This window comes from Anabrus simplex, chromosome 3 (assembly GCF_040414725.1).
Source record: "Anabrus simplex isolate iqAnaSimp1 chromosome 3, ASM4041472v1, whole genome shotgun sequence".
Taxonomy (NCBI): Eukaryota; Metazoa; Arthropoda; class Insecta; order Orthoptera; family Tettigoniidae; genus Anabrus; species Anabrus simplex.
The window spans coordinates 199,320,039-199,346,689 of record NC_090267.1 but is presented as its reverse complement, the minus strand read 5'-3'; the positions used below and the strand labels follow the sequence as shown (position 1 = coordinate 199,346,689).

Sequence of the window (26,651 nt, the reverse complement as noted above, 5' to 3'; positions counted from 1 at the left end):
TAAGTGTATCTCTTTTAGGATTATACTCCAATGTAAGAAGTCTACAACAGAAATCAGTTAGGCGTGGCCTATTTTATTATTATAAATTACGTTACAAAGGCCTGGCAAACGCATAAAACGTTTCCAAAAATTTAACAATTAAAATTTGTTATTAAAATCTAGTAATATAAAATTGTAAACCAACTGGAATTGGAAATAACACTTTTAGTTGAACTGCTGACTGCTTCCCATTTCCTTTACTGAACCCGTCTCCAATGGCCTTTGCAGAATGTGATTTCACCATAAAACATACTACACATAATAACACCATAATAAAACAAAATTGAATTATAATTGCGTAAGTGTTTACTTTAAAAAGATCCATCCATCCATCCATCCATCCATCCATCCATCCATCCATCCATCCGTAGATTGGGATTAGCCCTCTTTTTATCATTATGTATTGTTGTATAATTTTCTTTCAGTTCTAATTAAGTGATTAAATTTCTTTTAACGTAATGCGCATGTCCACAGGCATGTTGTACAACCTTTCAATTTCCCTTTATAAAGATCTATTTTGTGTTTCGATTCGTTCCTGTTTGTTTTGAAATTCTTATTTGCTTCCTATTAAAATAAATGTGTATGATCGAAGGGCAATTTCCTTCTACGTTTTCTTTCTTCGCAAAGGGCTACGTTCCATTTCCTCTCAGGGTTCCATGCCGTTTTCCACATCCATTCTGTAGTTGTCATGTTCCCCAACTTGTTTGTTTACGTTTCGTACTGCGATGTTTTGTTGAGCCTTAAATTTCCTTTTGTTGTGTTTACATTTATTATTATTATTATTATTATTATTATTATTATTATTATTATTATTATTATTATTATTATTATTATTATTATTATTTGTGTAATGAAGCAAGTCACGGTTACATATCCCAGCCCATTCTTCCAATTAATCTAACGACTAACCTTCCAACTACAAACCGCCCAGCCCTCCAGATTCAACCTGCCGGTCTATCCGACCCTGGTCAGATCTCCGTGCACACCTAAGTAACCACCCATGAATATCGCTGCCGGCCTTCTAAAGTGATATCGTGAACGTCCAGGTATTGCCTGGGTGGCTAATTTTGATGCAGTTTTCCACACAACCCTATCCTACGTCCTTGGGAGATCGATAAGTATCTGTAATGTAATGCTTTCTGCATTCTATGTCTTTGATCGGTTAGTGTTTCATTTGCCTAGACCATTATCAACTCATCAAACATTCTAAGATGCCTTTGGCTTATACTGGGAGCCATCTAGTCACCGTGTATAATAATAATAATAATAATAATAATAATAATAATAATAATAATAATAATAATAATAATAATAATAATAATAATTCCTATCAAGTAACACAAAAGGAAAAAAGTCTACAAACATGAACACTGGGTATAAAATTTACGACAAGGCGTTCCAGTTTTGAAAACAGAGTTCTGGAAATTCCTTTGGTCCTATCAGTGGAAGAGGAACTTCGAGAGTAATAAAGAATGGAGAATTGCATGAAATGTACACCAAGCCCGACACTGTAAGAGTCCTGTGACCACATTGTTTAGTATATATATATTAATCGCTGAGATGAAACTCTTATCAGAAAAGCGCTAGCAGTAAGGGGATGATCTCGAATTAGATGGATCCAGTAAATGTAATCTGATTTGGAATCGATTATTGGAAGACTTTCGGCGTCTCTTAAAATTTAGCACGGTATAGCAATTGGAGGGACGTTAAAATGTATAACGCTTTTATTATTATTATTATTATTATTATTATTATTATTATTATTATTATTATTATTATTATTATTATTATTATTATTATTATTATTATTATTATCCAAATCCATGAGTGAACGCTCAGCGTTAACGGCATTCGGTTCAGAGGGTGTCAGGTTCTACTTCTAGCTGTGTGTTAGCCACTTCTGGTTAATTCCTCTGGCTCGGCAACTGGGGACTGGAGTTTATCTTAATATACACCTCTTCATTCACAAACAACACACCGCACTATCAACCAACACAGACATACGCAATAACGAGAACTTCCCTCCCCTAGGTCGTTATCATTATATAAATGGGCCATGATCACATGTGTTATCGAATTCGCACCCGTGGCCCCACGGTGGTGCGGTGAAAAGCGATAGAAAACTTAAAACAAATAGCATAATCATCACCATCATAACTTTCATTATCATCATCATAATCAATATTATTGTTACTAAGAAAATGTTTTTCATACCTTAGTATGCGTATTACTTTAATCTTTAGGTTTCTGAGGAAGTGAAGTTTGCTGGTGTAAATTCTTTAGACCAGGTTTGCCAAGGATTTGCGTATGTTCTTGCTAGTCTGACAAGGATACGATACTACGTCAGTCGAAGTCGCACGCCACACGGATATTGCTCTGGAGTGCGATGGTGTCTAATTCACACTGATGTGAAATTTCATCACATCTATTATTAATGATCACGGCAAGACGTATGCGTCAAGCAAGGTCTTTTATACAGGTCGGATCAATACACCATATCTGGACCTCTTGAAGAAGATGATTCGTCATTGGTCATAGTAGATAAGATAATTTGCCACCTTCCAGAAGATAACAAATGTGTTCTGTGTCTTACAAGTAACGATACCAGTGCAGTGAGCAGCCCTGTTTAGTAAAACAAGTACACATGGTAACATTTAGGTCTAGCAAGTTTAAGAGCAGCCGGCCCCGTGGTGTAGGGGCAGCGTGCCTGCCTCTTACCCGGAGGCCCCGGGTTCGATTCCGGGGCAGGTCAGGGAGTTTTACCTCGACCTGAGGGCTGGTTCGAGGTCCACTCAGCCTACGTGATTAGAATTGTGGAGCTATCTGACGGCGAGATAGCGACCCCGGTCTAGAAAGCCAAGAATAACGGCCGCGAGGATTCGTTGTGCTGACCACACGACACCTCGTAATCTGTAGGCCTTCGCGCTAAGCAGCGGTCGCTTGGTAGGCCAAGGACCTTCAAGGGCTGTAGTGCCATGGGGTTTGGTTTAGTATTTTTCTTTCGAAGTTTAAGTATAAATCCTGTCGTAAGAGACACCTGAAGGTGGGGAGGGGGCTCCTCATAAGCTCCCCGCTTGGGATCGTGGGTTGACAACCACAGGGCCCTAGCTGGATGCGGCACTACTTCTAGTCTCCCCACTTTTACTCTTTCCTAGCAGAAATTCCCTGCTGAACCCTTGCTCTCTTCAGATTCCAACCCTATTAGGTTTCGAGTCTTTAAATTTCCCGCGCTTCATGGCCTTTCGCTTTCTATTGCCGATATTCTCATTCTTGGAACAATCGGACCTCATACATTCGTCCTGTGACTGGTATTACAAAAGGGTGTTTGTGCAGTTGGACTTCCTCTAAAAACAATTATCACCACATTCACTGCCACCACGAAGTCCGTGATTCACAGACAGATACACTGTTCGTATTTTTGATTTTGACTTCTCATAGGCTAAGAAATTAACCAATTAATCCGGCTATTTCATTGGGATTTACACAAGAATTTAAGTTGAAATTCATCTGTAAATCAAATTTTATAATTACTTGCTGTTAGGAGACTTTTAAAGTTATTTTCCAATCTGGAAGCAGCTTACCGACTAATTTTGAGATGTGTTTTTAAGGGCATGGAAACGTTTATTGAATTTTAAGTTGAAGAACAGTGCAACAGCCTATAAGGACTTTGGTCGCCCAAGACGACTGAAGTACAGCGAGATGGTCTGCAGATGCTAGGTTGCCCATATGACAAGCGTCATGACATCCATAGCTGTACTTCCTGGCTCTCTTGACCGGTTCCACTGTCTCTCGTATTAAACAGGTCGTCCGTTGGTCTTGCAAGGCTGCGTAAACCCTGTTCCAGCCCTCAGTCCGGAATTAAAATCCTTCGACTAGCCACGTGTCAAACCCACAACTTCCAGGTAAGAGGCAAACAAGCTACTTTAAACACCACTGGGTTGGCTGGTGCGCGAAGAAAATCTGGCAAATTTGATGAAATTTCCTGTCTCAAATAACACCGAAGTACACATTCTTTATTTGCGGGAAAGCGTTTATCTCCCATTCCAAAATAAGTGCAGGTTATCGTGTAATTATGCAGTTTTACGTAGAAGTTATTATTAGAAGTGAATAAAATCACTACGAAAATATTTTGTTTTATTAAGCCCTTGTAGTAATACATATTTTGAATCGTCTAGATTCAAAACACTCTATGGCAACGTTTTTTCGATATTGCAAAATCCACTGTTTTCCACTAGTTTTACACATTTAAAAATTGGAGTGAGGTTCAAAACCCACTATTAATATATACACTTAGGTTCAAAAGCCGCTATAGATAGATAGCCAATGAGCGAGTATAAAAGTAGTCACGAGGTTTGTGACGGAAGCGATTAGAGCCAATAATTGGCATCTTGTTCATTTACAAAGCTGGTTTTGTGTTGATAACAAGATTAAACTGAACGATTTTAAAGTGAGTTTGTGAGTAAGTTTTTTTTATGTATATAATGCCGGACCACAATCAGTATGCTTCTAAAGTGGCTCCTCATGAATCAAGGAAACGAGTTAGGCAGCCAGAAACGTGGAAGCGGAACGTAAAGAAGAGAGAAAGGTATTCTGCCAAGGGTCTTCCCGAACCGCCAACATGTGGACACAGTTCGACAAAGCTCAAGTGCACTCAGGTACGATTGCATGACATGAAGAAATTTCACGAGGTATATTACAGTTCCCGAAATAAAATTCAACAGGATTATTTCATTCTCAAACACTGTACTGTGGTCAAAGCAAAGAAAACCAAAGGAACAAGGAGAAATGTAAACTACAATTACCACATACGCGATTCATTAACTGGATCCCTAATTCCTGTTTGCAGAGAAACATTTTTAAAATGCCTAGGTCTGAAGAAAGACAGAGTACAGGGTGTACTGAAAAGATCACACATTTCGGGTGGTAAAATTCCTGTGGAGAATAGAGGTGGAGATAGGAGAGGTAAAATTAATTCAGAAAAAAGAAAAGCTGTAAGGACATTTATCGAGTCAATCACAGCAAAAGAAAGTCATTATTGTAGATCAAAGAGCATCCGGGTGCACTTTCCTCCAGAACTGAACATAAAGAAACTGTGGTGGATTTACAATCAGCAAAGTGTGCTTAAAGTAAAGGAATGCTTTTTTAGAAATATTTTTAACACTAATTATAATATCGGATTTGGTACCCCAAGGGTAGATGCTTGCTCAAAGTGCATTGAAATAGGAGAACGATTGAAGGTGGAAAAGAACTTTAAAATCAGGCAGCAATTAATAACTGAAAAACGAGTTCATCGACTGAAATACAAAGCATTTTTGATATTTTAAGACAGGATGAACTTAATGTTCTTACTTTTTCATATGACTGTGAGAAAAATTTTCCTCTGCCAAAGGTTCCAGACCAGTCTGCCTACTTTAGTAGACAGCTGAATTTATATCATTTTGCGGTAGTACGGGGTCATTCCAAAACAAAACTTCACGATGACAATGTACACTCATACTGCTGGACAGAGAATGAGTACCCCAAAAGCTCAAATGAAATAGCAAGTGCTGTTTATCACACTTTGTGCAGCACATCTATGAATGGCGTACACACTGTAAGGCTCGTCGCAGATGGTTGCGGTGGGCAGAACAAAAATTGCACTATGATTTGTATGGCAACTAAGTGGCTGTCCTGCGATGCTTCTGCTTCAGTACAAAGTGTACAATTCATATTTCCTGTAGTTAGACATTCGTTCATTCCTCCCGACAGGGTGTTTGCAAGAGTGGAGAAGGAAGTGAGGAAAAAAGAAGTCATTGTGGAACCAAAGGACTATGAAGAAATTGTACAGAATCATGGAAAGCTTCACAAGTTTGGTGATAATGGCGTATGTGTTTATGACTGGAAAAGCGAAGCAAAGCGAGTATTCAAGAGTGTTGGAACTTGGCATGTCAGCTTCAACTCGTGCAAGAGGTTTATACTATTCAAAACCAAAGGAAACATTAAATTACAAGGAGAACCGAATTACCGAGTTAATATAGGTGTACGAAAGTACATTACTAAGAATGGACTCAAGGCTTCCGACATCCTTCCTACGACTGTGACATCAGGAAGGTATTTAAGTGCTGCAAAGATAAATGACATCCACCAACTTCTATCGAAACATTATGGACCGCAGTGGAAAGAGTTAGAAAACCTCCAGATTTATCTATTTGAAGCTCCAGAGGTTGATCTTCAGGGAGAGGACTTAGTATGTGAACCACTGGAAGAGGAAGCTCTGCATATTTAAACTTTGTATGCAAATTTTAAATTTGTTTACCAGTACTATCATTTTGTGCAAATTTTCAGTGAAAATGTTGCTATTTCTGAGATAAAATAATTTTATGAGTTGTTTGCAAAATGAAGGATCAATACACGCACTAGAAGTTCTGCAAAACTTAGGTGTGTGATCATTTTCCGGTTAGGTACAAAATCCACTATTTTATGCAACATTCGCCATTACTAATTTCAAAACCCACTATGCAAGAAAATTAGTTGCAAAACCCCCTATACGATTTTATCATTAATTATTATGTTCAAAATATGATTACTACCTACGAATACTATGGCTCAATCAATTTAGTTTAGGATGACGTAAGGTTTTCATAAGTTTTGTGTTTATAAATGTATTATATCATAGTGTAACATGTTTTGCCTTCTCCTGTAAAATTTGAAAAGCTTGCCATAGAGGGCTTTGAATCTAGACGATTCTTCTAGACGTGGTTCGCGACATTGTTTATCATCTGGAATCGAACCCGCTATCTTGGGAGAAGAAGGACAACGACTGACCACCTCTTACACTGATATCAATAATAATAATAATAATAATAATAATAATAATAATAATAATAATAATAATAATAATAATAACTGGAATACATAGACGTACTATACTTGGGCAATCTTTCTCTCCGTCCGGCGAGACTAGTTTGAACTCCTTCCAGATACCGTTTTCATTGTCGGACTACTTCCTTTTTTCCCTCTGGTTAGTGTTAGGGAGGTTGCCTAGGTCTACTTCCTCTTAAAACAATAATCACCACCACCAACAACACCATCACCACCTCCCGATCCCAGTGTCGTGGGTATCAAATCGGCCAGAGGTAGTCCAATATTTGATGTGCTAAAAATGTCAAATTGGACTGCATGTTGACACGTACGTTCGTAAAAACTCTCTAGTGACACATTTGGTATTAACCTGACACAATCAATTAAGAACCTCATTCCTAGATACCACAGCAGTCCGGTTTCTCTGCCATCTAGTAGAGTAAAACACAACATTAAAATTGTCCCACAGGCAGCTTATATGGTTTCAAATGAAAATATTGCCAACACTGTAAGATTATTATTATTATTATTATTATTATTATTATTATTATTATTATTATTATTATTATTATTATTATTATTATTATTATTATTATTATTTTGCTAGGGGCTTTACGTCGCACCGACACAGATAGGTCTTATGGCGACGATGGGATAGGAAAGGCCTAGGAGTTGGAAGGAAGCGGCCGTGGCCTTAATTAAGGTGCAGCCCCAGCATTTGCCTGATGTGAAAATGGGAAACCACAGAAAACCATCTTCAGGGCTGCCGATAGTGGGATTCGAACCTACTATCTCCCGGATGCAAGCTCACAGCCGCGCGCCTCTACGCGCACGGCCAACTCGCCCGGTATTATTATTATTATTATTATTATTTTATCCAACTACTTTCCTGCCACTAGGAAGAGTTTTAAATTAAAGGTAGTTCATAAGGAGCAAATGTATCTGTGAACACTGGAAAGAAATCCGTGTGGGACACTTTATTAAGAATTAAAAGGACTGGATGATAGTTCGTTTTATTTTAAAGCGCATATCCTTATTCATAAGATGAATCTAAACCTATTTAAAATGTTTCCATACGCTGGAAATGGAGTAAACGAAGCTTCATGTATGGAATTCAAAGCTTTGGAGAAATCCGTACATGTGAGGCATCTACCTGCTGACTTTTATTCAGAGCATCCTGCATCAGAAATGAAGTTCATGAATACTAAAATTGGACACTATTATAAGTTTTCGCACAACACCATACTGAGGTACATGAACATATTGGCTCACAGATCCGTGTACGTAATAAATTGTCTGTATCACATGAGATAATAGCGATAACATTCCAACTGGCATGTATTATCAAATCCCATTCTAACACTCTCGTTTTGTTAACAGGTCTTACATAACACTCCTTCCAATTATGTGTAAAATTACAGGACGAAAATGGTATTGTTGGCACTTTTTGGGACGAATAGCTGAGGAGCTCATTTTTTGAGCAAAACTCAAGTATATTACCCGGGTCAAACGACTTGTTGATGACTGCGGTATAGCTGAAAGTATTGTAGTCTCTTCTTTAGTAGAAGGCTGCATACATAGGCTACAGTATATCAAACTCTGGGCACACACAGTGGAGGCAAGGGAGAGTGAGTGTTTCAGAAACTGTCTATGATATTTGCTGTTATTTTTCCTGAATGTCATTTTAATTTTCATTGAAGACGTCGGCAGGTGACAAGCTTTCCTTTTAATGTTCGCGTCGTCTCAACCGAGACATGCGATGGAGTCTTCATACGATTTAACGTTACTTACACTTGCTCATGGGTGAATGGTTTTTAGGTATAAACAGAACACTTCAATTTTGATAAGAATGTCATCCTTGGACTTATTTTATGGTCATCACACAGACAGCTATCAGCGGAAACGGTGAACGAGTCATTGAGGATGATCAAAATCAGTAGATATTAGTTTTATCTTGGCAGAGCCGAGCTGAGTGGCAAAGAAGGTTCAGGCACTGGCCTCCTGACTACAACTTGGCAGGTTTGATCCTGGCTCAGTTATGTGAAATTTGAAGGTGCTCAAATACGTCAGCCTCGTGTAAGTAGATTGCCTGGCACGTAAAAGAACTCCTGGGAGACTACGTTCCGGCACCTCGGCGTCTCCAGAAACCGTAAAAGTAGTTAGTGGGATGTAAAGCCAATAACATTATTATTTCAAAAATTAAGTTCCCAGAAGGAAACCATCATATAATTTCATAGATTGCAAATGTTAAAAATCATTTAAGCTTTTCAGGCTTTCTCAATTATTATTATTATTATTATTATTATTATTATTATTATTATTATTATTATTATTATTATTATTATTATTATTATTATTATTATTATTTGTGTAATGAAGCAAGTCACGGTTACATATCCCCCCCCCCCATTCTTCCAATTAATCTAACGACTAACCTTCCAACTACAAACCGCCCAGCACTCCAGATTCAACGTGCCGGTTTCTCCAATCCAGTCACCGTTACATATCCCACCCCATTCTTCCAATTAATCTACAGACTAACATTCCAACTACAAACCGCCCAGCCCTCCAGATTCAACCTGCCGGTCTTTCCGACCCTGGTCAGATCTCCGTGCACACCTAAGTAACCACTTCACCACGACTTAGGTAAACACCCATGCATATCGCTGCCGGCCTTCTAAAGCGATATCGTGAACGTCCAGTTATTGCCTGGTTGGCTAATTTTGATGCAGTTTTCCACACAACCCTATCCTACGTCCTTGGGAGGTCGATAAGTATCTGTATGTAATGCCTTCTGCATTCTATGTCTTTGATCGGTTAGTGTTTCATTTGCCTAGACCATTACCCACTCATCAACCCTTCTAAGATGCCTTTGGCTTATACTGGGAGCCATCTAGTCACCGTGTTCAGTAGATTTATCGGCTAAGATTCTCCCTAATAATAATAATAATAATAATAATAATAATAATAATAATAATAATAATAATAATTCCTATCAAGTAACACAAAAGTAAAATACTACAAACATGAACCCTGGGTATAAAATTTACGACAAGGCTTTCCAGTTTTGAAAACAGAGTTCTGGAAATTCCTTTGGTCCTATCAGTGGAAGAGGAACTTCGAGAGTAATAAAGAATGGAGAATTGCATGAAATGTACACCAAGCCCGACACTGTAAGAGTCCTGTGACCACATTGTTTAGTATATATATATTAATCGCTGAGATGAAACTCTTATCAGAAAAGCGCTAGCAGTAAGGGGATGATCTCGAATTAGATGGATCCAGTAAGTGTAATCTGATTTGGAATCGATTATTGGAAGACATTCGGCGTCTCTTAAAATTTAGCACGGTATAGCAATTGGAGGGACGTTAAAATGTATAACGCTTTTATTATTATTATTATTATTATTATTATTATTATTATTATTATTATTATTATTATTATTATTATTATTATCCAAATCCATGAGTGAACGCTCAGCGTTAACGGCATTCGGTTCAGAGGGTGTCAGGTTCTACTTCTAGCTGTGTGTTAGCCACTTCTGGTTAATTCCTCTGGCTCGGCAACTGGGGACTGGAGTTTATCTTAATATACACCTCTTCATTCACAAACAACACACCGCACTATCAACCAACACAGACATACGCAATAACGAGAACTTTCCTCCCCTAGGTCGTTATCATTATATAAATGGGCCATGATCACATGTGTGATCGAATTCGCACCCGTGGCCCCACGGTGGTGCGGTGAAAAGCGATAGAAGACTTAAAACAAATAGCATAATCATCACCATCATAACCTTCATTATCATCATCAGAATCAATATTATTGTTACTAAGAAAATGTTTTTCATACCTTAGTATGCGTATTACTTTAATCTTTAGGTTTCTGAGGAAGTGAAGTTTGCTGGTGTAAATTCTTTAGACCAGGTTTGCCAAGGATTTGCGTATGTTCTTGCTAGTCTGACAAGGATACGATACTACGTCAGTCGAAGTCGCACGCCACACGGATATTGCTCTGGAGTGCGAAGGTGTCTAATTCACACTGATGTGAAATATCACATCTATAATTAACGATCACGGCAAGACGTATGCGTCAAGCAAGGTCTTTTATACAGGTCGGATCAATACACCATATCTGGACCTCTTGAAGAAGATGATTCGTCATTGGTCATAGTAGATAAGATAATTTGCCACCTTCCAGAAGATAACAAATGTGTTCTGTGTCTTACAAGTAACGATACCAGTGCAGTGAGCAGCCCTATTTAGTAAAACAAGTACACATGGTAACATTTAGGTCTAGCAAGTTTAAGAGCAGCCGGCCCCGTGGTGTAGGGGCAGCGTGCCTGCCTCTTACCCGGAGGCCCCGGGTTCGATTCCGGGGCAGGTCAGGGACTTTTACCTCGACCTGAGGGCTGGTTCGAGGTCCACTCAGCCTCCGTGATTAGAATTGAGGAGCTATCTAACGGCGAGATAGCGACCCCGGTCTAGAAAGCCAAGAAAAACGGCCGCGAGGATTCGTCGTGCTGACCACACGACACCTCGTAATCTGTAGGCCTTCGCGCTAAGCAGCGGTCGCTTGGTAGGCCAAGGATCTTCAAGGGCTGTAGTGCCATGGGGTTTGGTTTAGTATTTTTCTTTCGAAGTTTAAGTATAAATCCTGTCGTAAGAGGCACCTGAAGGGGGGAGGGGGCTCCTCATGGGCTCCCCGCTTGGGATCGTGGGTTGACAACCACAGGGCCCTAGCTGGATGCGGCACTACTTCTAGTCTCCCCACTTTTACTCTTTCCTAGCAGAAATTCCCTGCTGAACCCTTGCTCTCTTCAGATTCCAACCCTATTAGGTTTCGAGTCTTTAAATTTCCCGCGCTTCATGGCCTTTCGCTTTCTATTGCCGATATTCTCATTTTTGGAACAATCGGACCTCATACATTCATCCTGTGACTGGTATTACAAAAGGGTGTTTGTGCAGTTGGACTTCCTCTAAAAACAATTATCACCACATTCACTGCCACCACGAAGTCCGTGATTCACAGACAGATACACTGTTCGTATTTTTGATTTTGACTTCTCATAGGCTAAGAAATTAACCAATTAATCCGGCTATTTCATTGGGATTTACACAAGAATTTAAGTTGAAATTCATCTGTAAATCAAATTTTATAATTACTTGCTGTTAGGAGACTTTTAAAGTTATTTTCCAATCTGGAAGCAGCTTACCGACTAATTTTGAGAAGTTGTTTTTAAGGGCATGGAAACGTTTATTGATTTTTAAGTTGAAGAACAGTGCAACAGCCTATAAGGACTTTGGTCGCCCAAGACGACTGAAGTATAGCGAGATGGTCTGCAGATGCTAGGTTGCCCATATGACAAGCGTCATGACATCCATAGCTGTACTTCCTGGCTCTCTTGACCGGTTCCACTGTCTCTCGTATTAAACAGGTCGTCCGTTGGTCTTGCAAGGCTGCGTAAACCCTGTTCCAGCCCTCAGTCCGGAATTAAAATCCTTCGACTAGCCACGTGTCAAACCCACAACTTCCAGGTAAGAGGCAAACAAGCTACTTTAAATACCACTGGGTTGGCTGGCGCGCGAAGAAAATCTGGCGAATTTGATGAAATTTCCTGTCTCAAATAATACAGAAGTACACATTCTTTATTTGCGGGAAAGCGTTTATCTCCCATTCCAAAATAAGTGCAGGTTATCATGTAATTATGCAGTTTTACGTAGAAGTTATTATTAGAAGTGAATAAAATCACTACGAAAATATTTTGTTTTATTAAGCCCTAGTAGTAATACATATTTAGACGCGGTTCGCGATATTATTTATCATCTGGAATCGAACCCGCTATCTTGGGAGAAGAAGGACAACGACTGACCACCTCTTACACTGATATCAATAATAATAATAATAATAATAATAATACCTGGAATACATAGAAGTACTATACTTAGGCAATCTTTCTCTCCATCCGGCGAGACTAGTTCGAACTCCTTCCAGATACTGTTATCATTGTCGGACTACTTCCTTTTTTCCCCCTGGTTAGTGTTAATAGGGAGGTTGCCTAGGTCTACTTCCTCTGAAAACAATAATCACCACCAACAACACCATCACCACCTCCCGATCTCAGTGTCGTGGGTATCAAATCGGCCAGAGGCAGTCCAATATTTGATGTGCTAAAAAATGTCAATTCGGACTGCATGTTGACACGTACGTTCGTAAAAACTCTCTGGTGACACATTTGGTATTAACCTGACACAATCAATTAAGAACCTCATTCTTAGATACCACAGCAGTCCGGTTTCTCTGCCATATAGTAGAGTAAAACGCAACATTAAAATTGTCCCACAGGCAGCTTATATGGTTTCAAATGAAAATATTACCAACACTGTAAGATTATTATTATTATTATTATTATTATTATTATTATTATTATTATTATTATTTTATCCAACTACTTTCCTGCCACTAGGAAGAGTTTTAAATGAAAGGTAGTACCTAAGGAGCAAATGTATCTGTGAACACTGGAAAGAAATCCGTGTGGGACACTTTATTAAGAATTAAAAGGACTGGATGATAGTTCGTTTTATTTTAAAGCGCATATCCTTATTCATAAGATGAATCTAAACCTTTTTAAAATGTTTCCATACGCTGGAAATGGAGTAAACGAAGCTTCATGTATGGAATTCAAAGCTTTGGAGAAATCCGTACATGTGAGGCATCTACCTGCTGACTTTTATTCAGAGCATCCTGCATCAGAAATGAAGTTCATGAATACTAAAATTGGACACTATTATAAGTTTTCGCACAACTCCATACTGAGGTACATGAACATATTGGCTCACAGATCTGTGTACGTAATAAATTGTCTGTATTACATGAGATAATAGTGATAACATTCCTACTGGCATGTATTATCAAATCCCATTCTAACACTCTCGTTTTGTTAACATGTCTTATATAACACTTCTTCCATTTATATGTAAAATTACAGGACGAAAATGGTATTGTTGGCACTTTTTGGGACGAATAGCTGAGGAGCTCATTCTTTGAGCAAAACTCAAATATATTACCTGGATCAAACGACTTGTTGATGTCTGCGGTATAGCTGAAAGTATTGTAGTTACTTCTTTAGTAGAAGGCTGCATACATAGGCTATATCAAACTCTGGGCACACACAGTGGAGGCAAGGGAGAGTGAGTGTTTCAGAAACTGTCTATGATAACTGCGGTTATTTTTCCTGAATGCCATTTTAATTTTCATTGAAGACGTCGGCAGGTGACAAGATTTCGTTTTAATGTTCGCTTCGTCTCAACCGAGACATGCGATGGAGTCTTCATACGATTTACGTTACTTGCACCTGCTCATGGGTGAATAGTTTTTAGGTATAAACAGAACACTTCAATTTTGATAAGAATGTCATCCTTGGACTTAATTTATGGTCATCACACAGACAGCTATCAGCGAAAACGGTGAACGAGTCATTGAGGATGATCAAAATCAGTAGATATTAGTTTTATCTTGGCAGAGCCGGGCTGAGTGGCTCAGAGGGTTGAGGCACAGCCCTTCTGACTAGAACTTGGCAGGTTTGATCCTGGCTCAGTTATGTGAAATTTGAAGGTGCTCAAATACGTCAGCCTCGTGTAGGTAGATTGCCTGGCACGTAAAAGAACTCTTGGGAGACTAAGTTCCGGCACCTCGGCGTCTCCAGAAACCGTAAAAGTAGTTAGTGGGATGTAAAGCCAATAACATTATTATTTCAAAAATTAAGTTCTCAGAAGGAAACCATAATTTAATTTCATAGATTGCAAATGTTAACAATCATTTAAGCTCTTTAGGTCTTTTCAATCGTTATTATTATTATTATTATTATTATTATTATTATTATTATTATTATTTTTATTGTACCGTTAATTATCACTGGCAAAACCATAAGAAGGTGCGACCCCATAGGATCTAGACTACACGAGGATAGGAAAGCACCCAGAGGGCGAAAACGCTTAATACCTGTAGGCAATCAGCTTGACAATGTTTATTTTACAAGATAGATGAACACCGAAAAGAGTAAGGAAGATGAAATATCAACATCACTAAGGTTACGTTGACTTGTGCCCTATACTAATTCACAGGGGACCAGCCCTGTTCACAATTTAACACCAGAGAACTAAAACACAATAAATAATTCTAGATCCAGCTTAGCGATTAATCGCCATTTCAAATTACTCAAGGGGGAGCGCAAAAATACCCCTAATATACAATACGCTAGGAGGTCTCAAGCACCGTATAACTTTCATGAAAAGACGTGTCTAGGCGCCTAAGGCTTCTAAAGAAGTTGAATACATTACTCAACATTTATACTACCGAGCTCGATAGCTGCAGTCGCTTAAGTGCGGCCAGTATCCAGTATTCGGGAGATAGTAGGTTCGAACCCCACTGTCGGCGGCCCTGAAGATGGTTTTCCGTGGTGTCCCATTTTCACACCAGGCAAATGCTGGGGCTGTACCTTAATTAAGGCCACGGCCGCTTCCTTCCCACTTCTAGCCCTTCCCTGTCCCATCGTCGCCATAAGACCTATCTGTGTCGGTGCGACGTAAAGCAAATGGCAACATCTATATTTACATGTACTAAAGGCACAAACTCCCAATAAGTTCTTTTAAGCTGCAGTAAACAGACCCAAATGTTCACACATAACTTTACAAATTCTGATTCAAATATGTTAGATTTTAAGCAGCTTGGCACTTATAATGCCTTAAAACGTCATTTAGCGCCTATCAAGTAGCTTACAAGCGAAGGAATGTCCTCCCATCATGCGTGAGTCTAATCAAGACCTAGAAGCTTACCTCCCATACCCCTAGCGGTCCTATGCAAAGAGCGGTCCTATGTTTGAAGACGGAGCCGTGAAGTGCTCAGGTGACAGAGCAGGAAACGGATGACTACTCCCAGCGAGCCCGCACGGCCTCGCCGAGAGAAGCGATGACGCAAGGCCACGTGAAGCAAAGCGACACACACCGATTGCGCCGGGGGGCACGGGAGGGGAAACCAAAAGGGAGACAAGTTCAAGTCAGATCGCTCCCAGGGCGGATAAACTCCTTTACCCTGGGGGCCATAATTTGGGAATGCTTTATTACTATTTGCCCGAGGGCATAACTCAAAGGGGCGAAATAACACAGTAGTAAATAAAATATGAGTTGAAACCCATTAAAATACACATAGCAAGTTGTATAAGGGGGAGGGGAAATCAAATACACGGCTCAATTATTATTATTATTATTATTATTATTATTATTATTATTATTATTATTATTATTATTATTGACAGAGATACAATATTACCTTTTTGCCTATTCATTATGATCCTACCATCATGCGAACACAATTTACTAGGCTAGAACTGAAGTTCACATTTCCTTTAAACATAAAAATTATTTCAATTTTTAAATTGATTTTATTGTTGAGGTATTACAGAAGGCAAAATAAAGTTAAGGTACTTCTTAGTCAATCTATGTCAATACGAACAAATCTTAAGGACGCCCAGGCTCGGCGTGTCAAGAGGCACATGACCCTAATACTTTCTCTCAGTTCTGGTATTCCATCTTCTTTTTATAATTTTTTTCCGTGTTATTTTAGTTACACAGGTAATTATGTGATGATAGGTAATCAACATAGTTTCGATGAGGGTGATTATGGCAATGATATCTTTATGAGGTATGAATGGTATGATTCAAACCCCCCCTCCCCCTCCGATTAACATTTTTATAAATTTGAACGACCATTTGAATAACACTTATCAAGTTATCTAAAAATTCATTTTGGAATGTTCAAATTCAGCGTCAGTTGGAATAATTTACACTTGGCACTTCTAACACTTAACACCTACAGAACACTATTTAGCTGCTCTACACATTATCCCAATCACCTCTTCCTTTTGGGACACAGAAGACACATTGAAACACTGTCACCTACCACGGGCATTGTTTCGAGTTCAATACATGGCAGAGGCGTGCGGCGCCTTCTGCAACAGGGTAGGCTGTTCATGTTTCCATGCTACTTAGCGACCGTTCAAGTATTACCTGAGCATATTTGTAGTATTGTAGTACCGTATTTTATAACCCACCCCCTACTCCTCGTTCTGTTAGCAAGAATAAACCTTTGGTCCCCTGAACCTTTTGTGCTTACATACATTTATCTAATTTCATTGCATTGAATCACTGGCCAAACTACTGGTTTCAATATTTAAATTCATAGTCCACTCTGAATTAGAAGTAAGAAAATGAAATGGTGTATGACTTTTAGTGTCGGGATGTGTCCGAGGACTTCGGCTCGCCAGGTCCAGGTCTTTTGATTGAACCCCGTGGGAGACCTGCGCGTCGTGACTAGGATGAAATGATGCTGAAGACGACACATACGCTCAGTCCCCGTGCCAGAGGAATTAATCAATTAAATTTAAAATCCCGGACCGTGCCGGGAATCAAACCAGGGACTCCTGCGACTAAAGGCCAGTACGCTAACCATTTAGCCATGGAGCCAGACGATTACTATAGAATGAAGTGTTCTTACTGTATAGGTATTAACATAATAGCAGTAAACACCATTGAAAAATAAATGAAAATAAAAAAAATTATATCAAAGTGTTGAACAATTTTTCCATTCTTGGTTTTGGAAATTTTCAGTTGAATGTAATTGATGGTTTCTGACATCAAACCAGGGCCATGCTGATTTTGGTAACAAATGAGTAAAACATTTTACATTATTTACTTGAATGAGAACTCCATTCTGCGTTCTTGTTTGGAAAACTTCTCAATGACATCGGTGTGGAATGTTATCAATTTTTGGACTTCTCTCAACTTCTTCTCAACGGACATCACTGCAAGGCTACTCAATATTTGTTGTCCTTGTGTTGACTTTTGGAATGATTTGATCCGTTTAAATGCAGAAAATGACTTTTTGGCTGTTGCAGATGAGCTTGGTATGGTCAAGGCAAGTAATGTCAATTCATGTAGCCTAGGTCAGCAAATAGCGTGTGGAGCTGTTTCAATTGTATATGTGTTGCCAGTTCGTGGGTGTATTTGCCACTAAACTCCCCCGTTGAATACAAGATTCTCAGTTCATTTTTGAGTCGAACAATATCAAAACATTGAATTGTGTTTCATTTTCTGCGTCTCTAGAGTGCGATTAGAAAATTTTATTTGTAAACTTCAAATTTGGTTGGATCAAGTAATGAAAGAAATTCCAGTTGCGGCAAGTTCCCAAACCTATCTTTAGTGTGATTTGTTACATTGTATATTACTCAAAATATATTCTCCTATATTTCACGATATCTTTGTCCGGGCGTTTTCTCTTTCGTAACATTCTTCGTATTAGACACTATTACAAACATTTTTCAAATCTCTCTCTTTCATTCTAAATAATACACTTTGTTCCGTTCACCTTTTCTGTACAACACAGTATGTCCCAATGCTTTGTCTAAAGAATGTTATATAGAATGTCAGTATATGAATAGATATTTGATAAAACACAAAGAAGGAATTTGGCTTCAAAATCCGAAAAGAAAGACAAATATCCACGTACAAGGGCTAGAGTTTCATTTTCCCAGTCTGATGAGTTGTCTTGTATACATTGAAAGATGTCCACCAATAATTCATGGTTCTATTTAACAACATTTATTACTCCAGAAGAGAAATTCCATCTTGTTGGTGCATTTCCTGGAATATTATTGTTGGTATAATCGGTACGAGCATGGATATGCTTTAAAGACTTAGAGAAGAAGCTACTTAGACCATTGAGAGTTTGGAAAAAGGTACGGCACTCATTAATACTAATAGCTGACTGAGATAAGACCAGATTTAGAACCTGACTGAAACAGTGAATAAAGAGAGCTCTAGGGTATGTTTCTTGAACTTTCTTTTTTAGTCCATTTAGTTTACCAGCCATAACTTCAGCACCAGCGTATGTCTGGGCAACCAATATTTCTCTGATGTTATAGGAAGTCACTACGTCCATTACATGATTAAGTAAGCCATTATGGGATCTATCTTGACTCACGTCGAGGAAGGAAATAAACATTTCTTGAACCTACGCTGTCTGGTGATGAACATATCTGAGGGTGGTGGACAATTGTGATTTGTTGCTAATACGGGAAGTTTTATCTAAAATAGTTGTTACATGTTGGGCCATTGAAATCTTATTCCATATGGTTTCCATCAACACGCTACTGATAGCAGTAATCAAGTCGTTTTGAATCCCGTTTGATTCTCCTTGAAAAGTTGAAGTCTCTAGATGTTCTTTAAGAATGGTGTTATAGCTGCTCAACATATTTAAAAGTTATGCGTAATTACCATTGTTGAATGAACCTTCACTTTCGTCGTGTCCACTGAAAGGCAATTCTTGCATGTTAAAGACCATGTCACTCTTTTCAATAATAAAACGATTTTCTGCCATACTGCAACATGCATCGATTAGGGGCTTTAATATTTCTCGGTTCTTGACATTTATACTGTGACGCACCACATCAGTTTTCAATTGTTAATCCTGTTAAGTATCAATGCGAACACTTTCGAAGCACGTAAGCTGAACAAACGAATGTTAATGATTTTGCGATATTTCCTGTTCCATTTTGTTCATTACAAAATAATAAGTATGGGCAACAAAATCATTTAAAATGTCAATTTCCAGCTAGCCAATTACTTTTCTAGTATTGATTCACATTAAAATGACGTAAACAATCTCTGCCCTTTTCCTTATGAAGGAACTTTAATTTTCGAATCGCCGGCACTGGTCTCCCCACTGTTACAATGTCACTCTATTCAATAATAAAACGATTTTCTGCCATACTGCAGCAATATCACCCTAATGTTTTTCACTCATTTGAAATAAACACTACAAACACAGTCACTTCACCACCAAAGATGCTTCCAGTATCACCAGCCAAAGAATGTTCCACAAGAAGCTGCTATGTACACAAATCACGGTGTATGCACCAGCCTATGTAATAGACTGGCTATGAAGAGGAAACTCTATGCTGTTACAATGTCACTTTCTTTTCACTAAAAGAACGAGAGCTGCAATATTTGTAAAAAAAGAATTGTCAGTGATAGGCTACAACGATATCCTGTCCTAATCCAGCAAGATCAACCTAATTGTTCTTCACTCTGTTGAAATAAACTCTATATCCACAGTCATTTTGCCACCAAAAGCGCTTCCAATAGCGCCTACCAAAGAATATTTCACGGCAAACAGCTACATATACGAATCACAGCACATGCGCGAGCCTATGTAATATACAGGCTATGAAGTGGATCACTATACTCGTTGTGGGGCCCGTATGTGGGGCCACTGCCTTCATGATGTACAGGTCGTACTGTAGCTCTGATGACGTCACGCAAAGAGGAGAACTGTTTCTTCCGTCCGACCCGTGCAATGCAAGGACATGGTACGCCTGTAACTTGTAATTGCGAAATATTTACAAATGTTACATTAATATAACAGGAGAGATCATGAATACCTGTAATCGCATCATATATCGTAAGTTAGGTCCATGTAATTTTGGGAGAAGTAGGTTTGAAGAGTGATCCACGCGGTCATAGTTTCAGGGTTTTCCTCGCAAGTATACCCAACAAATAATTAATATGCATTAATGAAAATATGGAGATATATCTCTAGATAGCCATAAATGGAGTAGGTTTCTTGGTTTTACTTGACACTTCTGGCACTATCCTCTTAAGACGTTCTTGACAATCTCTCTTCCAAACAAAGATTTGGATAATTTTTTTTTTGTTTAGGAATAGCCCATGCTTTCCCAAATAATAATCCACTGACCAGGAAGAACTGCTAGTTATTTCCCAAATTCACAGAAATTGCCAAGGAATAATTCCTTAATTATTCAGCTGCATTTCTTCTAACAACTAAATGTTATCTACAACCAATAGTTTAATTTTAACACTTTAAAATGAATGTATAAAAATGCAAAACTCGTTTAACAGACGTTTACGTTGTATGAGCTGCATTTAGTTCTAGATTTATAGACTGGGTTTTGCTTTTACTCGCAGTAATTTTGGGGAGAAAAGGCAGAGCGTACACCACATTATTAACCCAAGAAGTAACCATGTGAAGGTTCACGTGGTTACCAACCATTTATATTATTTTTATGCTTGATCTGTATCAAAAATAAAACAACCTGCTATAAATCTGTGTTACAAAAAAAGTCAAAAGCAAGCACACCCTCAGCTCGGGAAAAACATACTACTGTATTATTCGTAGCAGGTACATTTTCGGTTGGAATTTCGTTTTTCATAAAGGTAACCTGCTCTCATATGAAGAAAAAGGAAATATTAGTGTATATTTATTTACAATCATATTTATGTGATTACGCAAATGAAGATCTTTCCATATAATAAGACCTAGGTACTTACAATGATCCCGAAAAGGAACTTTCACCCCATCAACACAGTAATTAAAACTGAGAGGACTTTTCCTATTTGTGAAACTCATAACCTGACTTTAAACCCTGTTTTTCATCATACCATTACCTACTGTCCTTCTCACAACGTTATCGAGGTCATGTTGCAGTTGCTCACTATCTTGTAACTTATTAGTGTGTACGGAATAACATCATCTGCAAAAAGCCTTATCTCTGATTCCACTTCTTTACACATATCATTGATTTACACAAGAAAACATAAGGTCCAATAACACTGCCTTGAGGAATTCCCCTCTTAATTATTACAGATAAATCACCTAGTCTAATTCTCTGAGTTTGATTTACATAAGAAAACATAAAGGTCCAATAATACTGCCTTGAGGAATTCCCCTCTTAATTATTACAGATAAATCTTCACCTAGTCTAATTCTCTGAGTTCTATTTTCTAGAAACATAGCCACCCATTCAGTCACACATTTGTCAAGTCCAATTGCACTCATTTTTGCCAGTAGTCTTCCATGATCTACCCTATGGAATGCCTTTGATAGGTCAATCATGATACAGTCCAACTGACCTCCTGAATCCAGGATATCTGTTATTTCTTGTTGGAATCCTACAAGTAATGTTGAATCGAGCCAGAAACTGCTGACTTGATTTGCAACGTGAGGCCATGCATTGTCATGGTGAAGTCGCCACCCAGTCCGAGAAAGCTTGGGTCATTTCTTTGCAATGTGCTTCCTCAGTGTAGCCAATACTGACGTGTTGTATGCTACTGTAACAGTAGTGTGAGAGGTAACTGCATGCTGGTAAATCAATCCATTACAGTCAAAAAATGTGATCAACATCACTTTTGCCTTTTTCGGTGTTGGAGAACCTGGCGATTTTCACACTGTGCTGGCTTGTTTTCCTTCAGAATCATCATGACGCAACCATGACTCATCACCGGTGATAATCGATTTCAAGAACGCATCCCCTCCACCAGCAAAGAGACGCAGCACCTCACCGCTTGTCTCCATTCGCACAGCCTTTTGTTCGGGAGTCAACAGACGTGGCACCCGATAGGCACATACTGCGGTCAAATGGAGATGATCGTGCATAATCGTAAAGACACTGCCATATGAAATTCTCAACACTTCACTGAGGTTACGTAATGTTATCCTCCAATCCTCACGGACAATCACAGCAGCTGTGATGATATTGACTTCAGTCAGAGCAGAAGCCGAAACACCAGGCCCATCTTGCTTAACACAGACAAGTCGGCCTTCTTTGAAGTCCTTGAACCACCTAAATACTGTTGCACGAGGTACTGCATCTTTACCATACGCTTGCTTCAGGTTTTCGTAAGTTTCAGTGGCTGTATGATTTAAACAAAAACAGAATTTGATTGCGCTGTACTGCTCCCCTCACTTCACCTCCATTGTCTGGTATGTGAAATGCCCATAGTGTCTACACAGTAGAGCATAACTTTTTTTTTTACCAACCTACCGATACAAGAGTGCTGCTGCCTACAGACATTATAACATAAAACCCACTCTTTTTCAAATATTTATGTTACAGTTAGGAAACTATCACGGAAGCTACAGGAAAATATCCATCCGCCTCAGTCTCTGTTGATCAGCCTATGTACAATACTTAATTTGATTTAAGGTCCATTCTTGAAAAATTAGTGTAGGCCTGTACAAAATGTCACCCTATGGTGGCATGCATAAACCTTACAGACTGTTGTATATTCCAGCATAGGTAAATGATGCGACACACAGGTATAAAATTAATCCATTTATTGAAACATGTTTTCTTACAAATAAAGAATTTGTTTAATCTACAAAAAATACTTTTACAGGAAAATAGGAAAATTGTCTCTAATGATATGATAAAAAGCAGAGTGAACAGTTATAAAATTAACTAAACTATTTAAGTTGCAATATTTACACAATTTGGGAGTTTCACTACTCTAGATAACATCAGGCCATGTTTTGTCCATCTAAAGCACTAAAAGGAACAGCAGTTGATCTCTTAAAAGCTCAAGATCTCTTTTGAAAGTAGTTTTCATACATCAGTCTGAAAGTATAATATGATATTTATAAATGTCCAATAAGAGGCGGGTTTTAACAGATGCAACCGTGAAGAGAACTACTGCGAGAATAATGGCACATTGCGTTTCGAGTCTCCAAATTGGTATTTCGTTGTCAGTTTTCGTAATGAAACTCTGTCTGCATTTCTTATATCTCCTAAGCTATGAAATTCAAATGTTCGACCAACCAATAGCATTACAAGTAATAAATCTCATTGTAGACCGTATTGGACATCAGATATGAACATTAAAACAAGAATAATAGTTAACACCACCTTTCCAATACTTATCTTTCCTATATTTAGGAAATAAACATTACAACAGGCGTTGTAAGATGGGACATGTTTCGCTTAACAGTAGTAAGCATCATCAGCCGAAAATAAATCTTAGCCTAAAGTTAGGTCAGGGCCCTGAACCTAGTGTCCTTAACATATATGGCACCCTAAGAATCAAATAGCCTATTTTCATTTTATAAATATAAATGTTGATTCTTAGGGCGCCATATATGTTAAGGACACTAGGTTCAGGGCCCTGACCTAACTTTAGGCTAAGATTTATTTTCGGCTGATGATGCTTACTACTGTTAAGCGAAACATGTTCCATCTTACAACGCCTGTTGTAATGTTTATTTCCTAAATATAGGAGAGATAAGTATTGGAAAGGTGGTGTTAACTATTATTCTTGTTTTAATGTTCACAACCAATAGCATGCATTCGTAGCTATTATGTCCTGCTCCATGGTTAAATGGTTAGCGTGCTGGCCTTTGGTCACAGGGGTCCCAGGTTCGATTCCCTGCAGGGTTGGGAATTTTTACCAAAATTAGTTAATTCCTCTGGCATGGGGACTAGGTGTATGCCTCATCTTCATCATCATTTCATCCTCACCATGATGCGCAGGCGGCATACAGGCGTCAAATCAAAAAACCTGCACCTGGCGAGCTGAAGTACTCGGACATATCCCAGCATTTTAATAGCTAATATTAACCGTACTGTAATGATATTGCTATATAATTCAAATACTGTATAGGAGGGTGTGTATTATTAGATGGAAAATTCCATCTGGTAAAGAAAACAGACCCTTAAGAAAGGCATTATAATGATATCATAACATTCCTAAACTACATGCAAGCATTGTAATGACAAGCTGCAATACATGTAGGCTTAGTATGCGTGGAATGGGACTAAATAATCATAGATATTAATCTACTTCTAAACTCTCCCTGTGGGTGGGGGGTGGTTTTTACCATGATATCCATGATATCCCCTGCCTGTAGTAAGAGGCTACTAAAAGTGGCTCCAGGGGCTCTTAACTTGGGAGTGTGGGTTGGTGACCTCGGGGCCCTGAGCTGAGTCTTAGTATTGCTTCCAATTACTAGTGCCAGGCTCCTCACTTTCATCTATCCTATCTGACCTCCCATGGTCAACTCTTGTTTTATTCCGACCCCAACGGCATTAGGTTTGCCAATTCTAGGGAGTCTTTCATTTCCACGTCCTTCGTGGCCCTGGTCATTCTTTGGCCAATACCTTCAATTTTTTGAAGTGTCCGATCCCTTCTATTTTTTCTCTCAGGTTAAAGTTAGTATATAGAGGATGGTTGTCTAGATGTACTTCCTCTTAAAATAATCACCTCCACCACCACACCACCACCACAATTACCACCACAACCACCATCACCATCACCACTACCACCGACTTCTAAACCTGGTCACCTTTAAAAAGAAAGAATGAACTGAAATTCAGAGACCTTCTATCGAATATAAATAATGAAAAATGACCATACTTGACATAATAACCAAAATATTAAACTGAACTGATTAAAACACTAGCGTAATACTTATAACACACACATAAATGGGAATAACAATAATAATACTTAAATAATTAAAAACAATAAGAGATAATAATAGGAAAATAGGGGCGCAGATAACACAATATACACTTCTATTGCAGCCAGAAAGTCAACTGAATTACATGGAAATGTGAGGATAAATAACAGCTGACGGAGCGATCGCAGTGCACAAATATCAAAACCCTTCTCGTATTGGACAAGTTTTAAGTTTCAGTGTCACTGATTCTTCTTTACAAATGATACTAGCTTACTTTGACTTACATAAGAGAACAACAGTTTTAGAATATAATAAGCAATAATAAAAACAACTGTCAAAGCAAGAAGTATGGCAGCGATAACGTCTAATAATAAGTACTGATACAAGTAAAGATCCAATGCTGCACTCCTCAAATGAGGGGCACCTTTGTGTCGAAGCACGTATTCGATCCACCAGATGGCTCTGTCCAAGGAGACTGGTACCTCCTCTCTGTACATGGCAGATACTTGCTGCATTTTATTGCGATACCTGTGGAATAGTAATTTAATTTTAGTCCATATGGTGTGTACTTATGAACAAGAAATCTTAGTGCCATAATCAGTCTTCAAAGATGCAGATATTAGGTAGTAGTGGGTAACATTCTGCAGAAAAGAAATGAAAAACTTACAGTGAAAAATTAATCAAGGTCATATTTTAGTGGGAAAATGTTATTTAATAAATGACATTGGAAACTAATAGTATAAGACAAGAACTGTGACCCTTTCAGTTCGATCACAATCCAAGATAGGTGCCGTTTAATAAATAAATAATGATCCTCCTGTTTGATATATTTCACCATATCATAAATAGCATGAATAATAATAATAATGATAGACATTATAATCTTTTGGGATTTTGCCATGTCAAAGAAAGAAAAAAGAGAAATTCTTTATGTTTCACACGGACATCTTTCCTTCTGAGTACTCTGCCTGGTATGAATAGAACAATTTTTAACACTACTTTTATAAAGGCTAGTTAACTCAAATTAATTCATTCACGGTATTCAGACATGATACTTATTTTGAACAGAATTTATATTGTTGCCATTGACGCTTTCATGGCCCGCATTTATAGACATGATACTGTATAGGGGCTTATGCCGTGTCAAGAAAATAAGGTGAAATTCTTTATGTTTCACAGAGAACTGTGCTCTGTGTCTTCAGAAGAAAATCTTGACTGTCCACGAGAAAGGTTTTCACCTTATTTTCTTGACACAGCTTAAGCCCAAAAGCATATACAGTATCATGTCAGAATTTATATTCCCAGTGACTAGTTTCTTTCATAAAACTGCATGATGCATTGCCTCACTGACATTCTTATTCATGCCTACTGGTTATCCACTGAAAAATATCATTTATATTTCAGAGAGTTACTGATTTTTTCAAAATATGTAGCAATTTAAGTTAAGTCTTTGAAACTGTAT

The 26,651-nt window shown here is 38.4% G+C and overlaps 2 protein-coding genes across 6 annotated transcripts in view; both read right to left on the bottom strand.

The window, feature by feature from the left end:
• The window catches only part of LOC136866144 (UDP-glycosyltransferase UGT5), a 165,672-nt gene extending 149,838 nt beyond the window's left edge, over positions 1 to 15,834 (bottom strand). Inside the window, exon 1 of one of the 2 annotated variants that reach the window (XM_068226636.1) lies at positions 15,718 to 15,834. The gene's annotated coding sequence lies outside the window, so the exon portion shown is untranslated. Of the gene's footprint in view, positions 1 to 2,253; positions 2,475 to 15,717 lie in introns of those variants that run through there. The other variant, XM_068226635.1, reaches the window with a different exon arrangement.
• A 7,228-nt stretch (positions 15,835 to 23,062) lies between these two features.
• Positions 23,063 to 26,651, bottom strand: part of LOC137498893 (UDP-glycosyltransferase UGT5-like) — a 361,857-nt gene continuing 358,268 nt past the window's right edge. For all 4 annotated transcript variants that reach the window (XM_068226630.1, XM_068226631.1, XM_068226628.1 and 1 more), the window contains exon 7: positions 23,063 to 25,717. In XM_068226630.1, the coding sequence (XP_068082731.1) occupies positions 25,429 to 25,717 (289 nt within the window). In that variant the 3' untranslated portion in view covers positions 23,063 to 25,428. The remainder of the gene's footprint in view (positions 25,718 to 26,651) is intronic.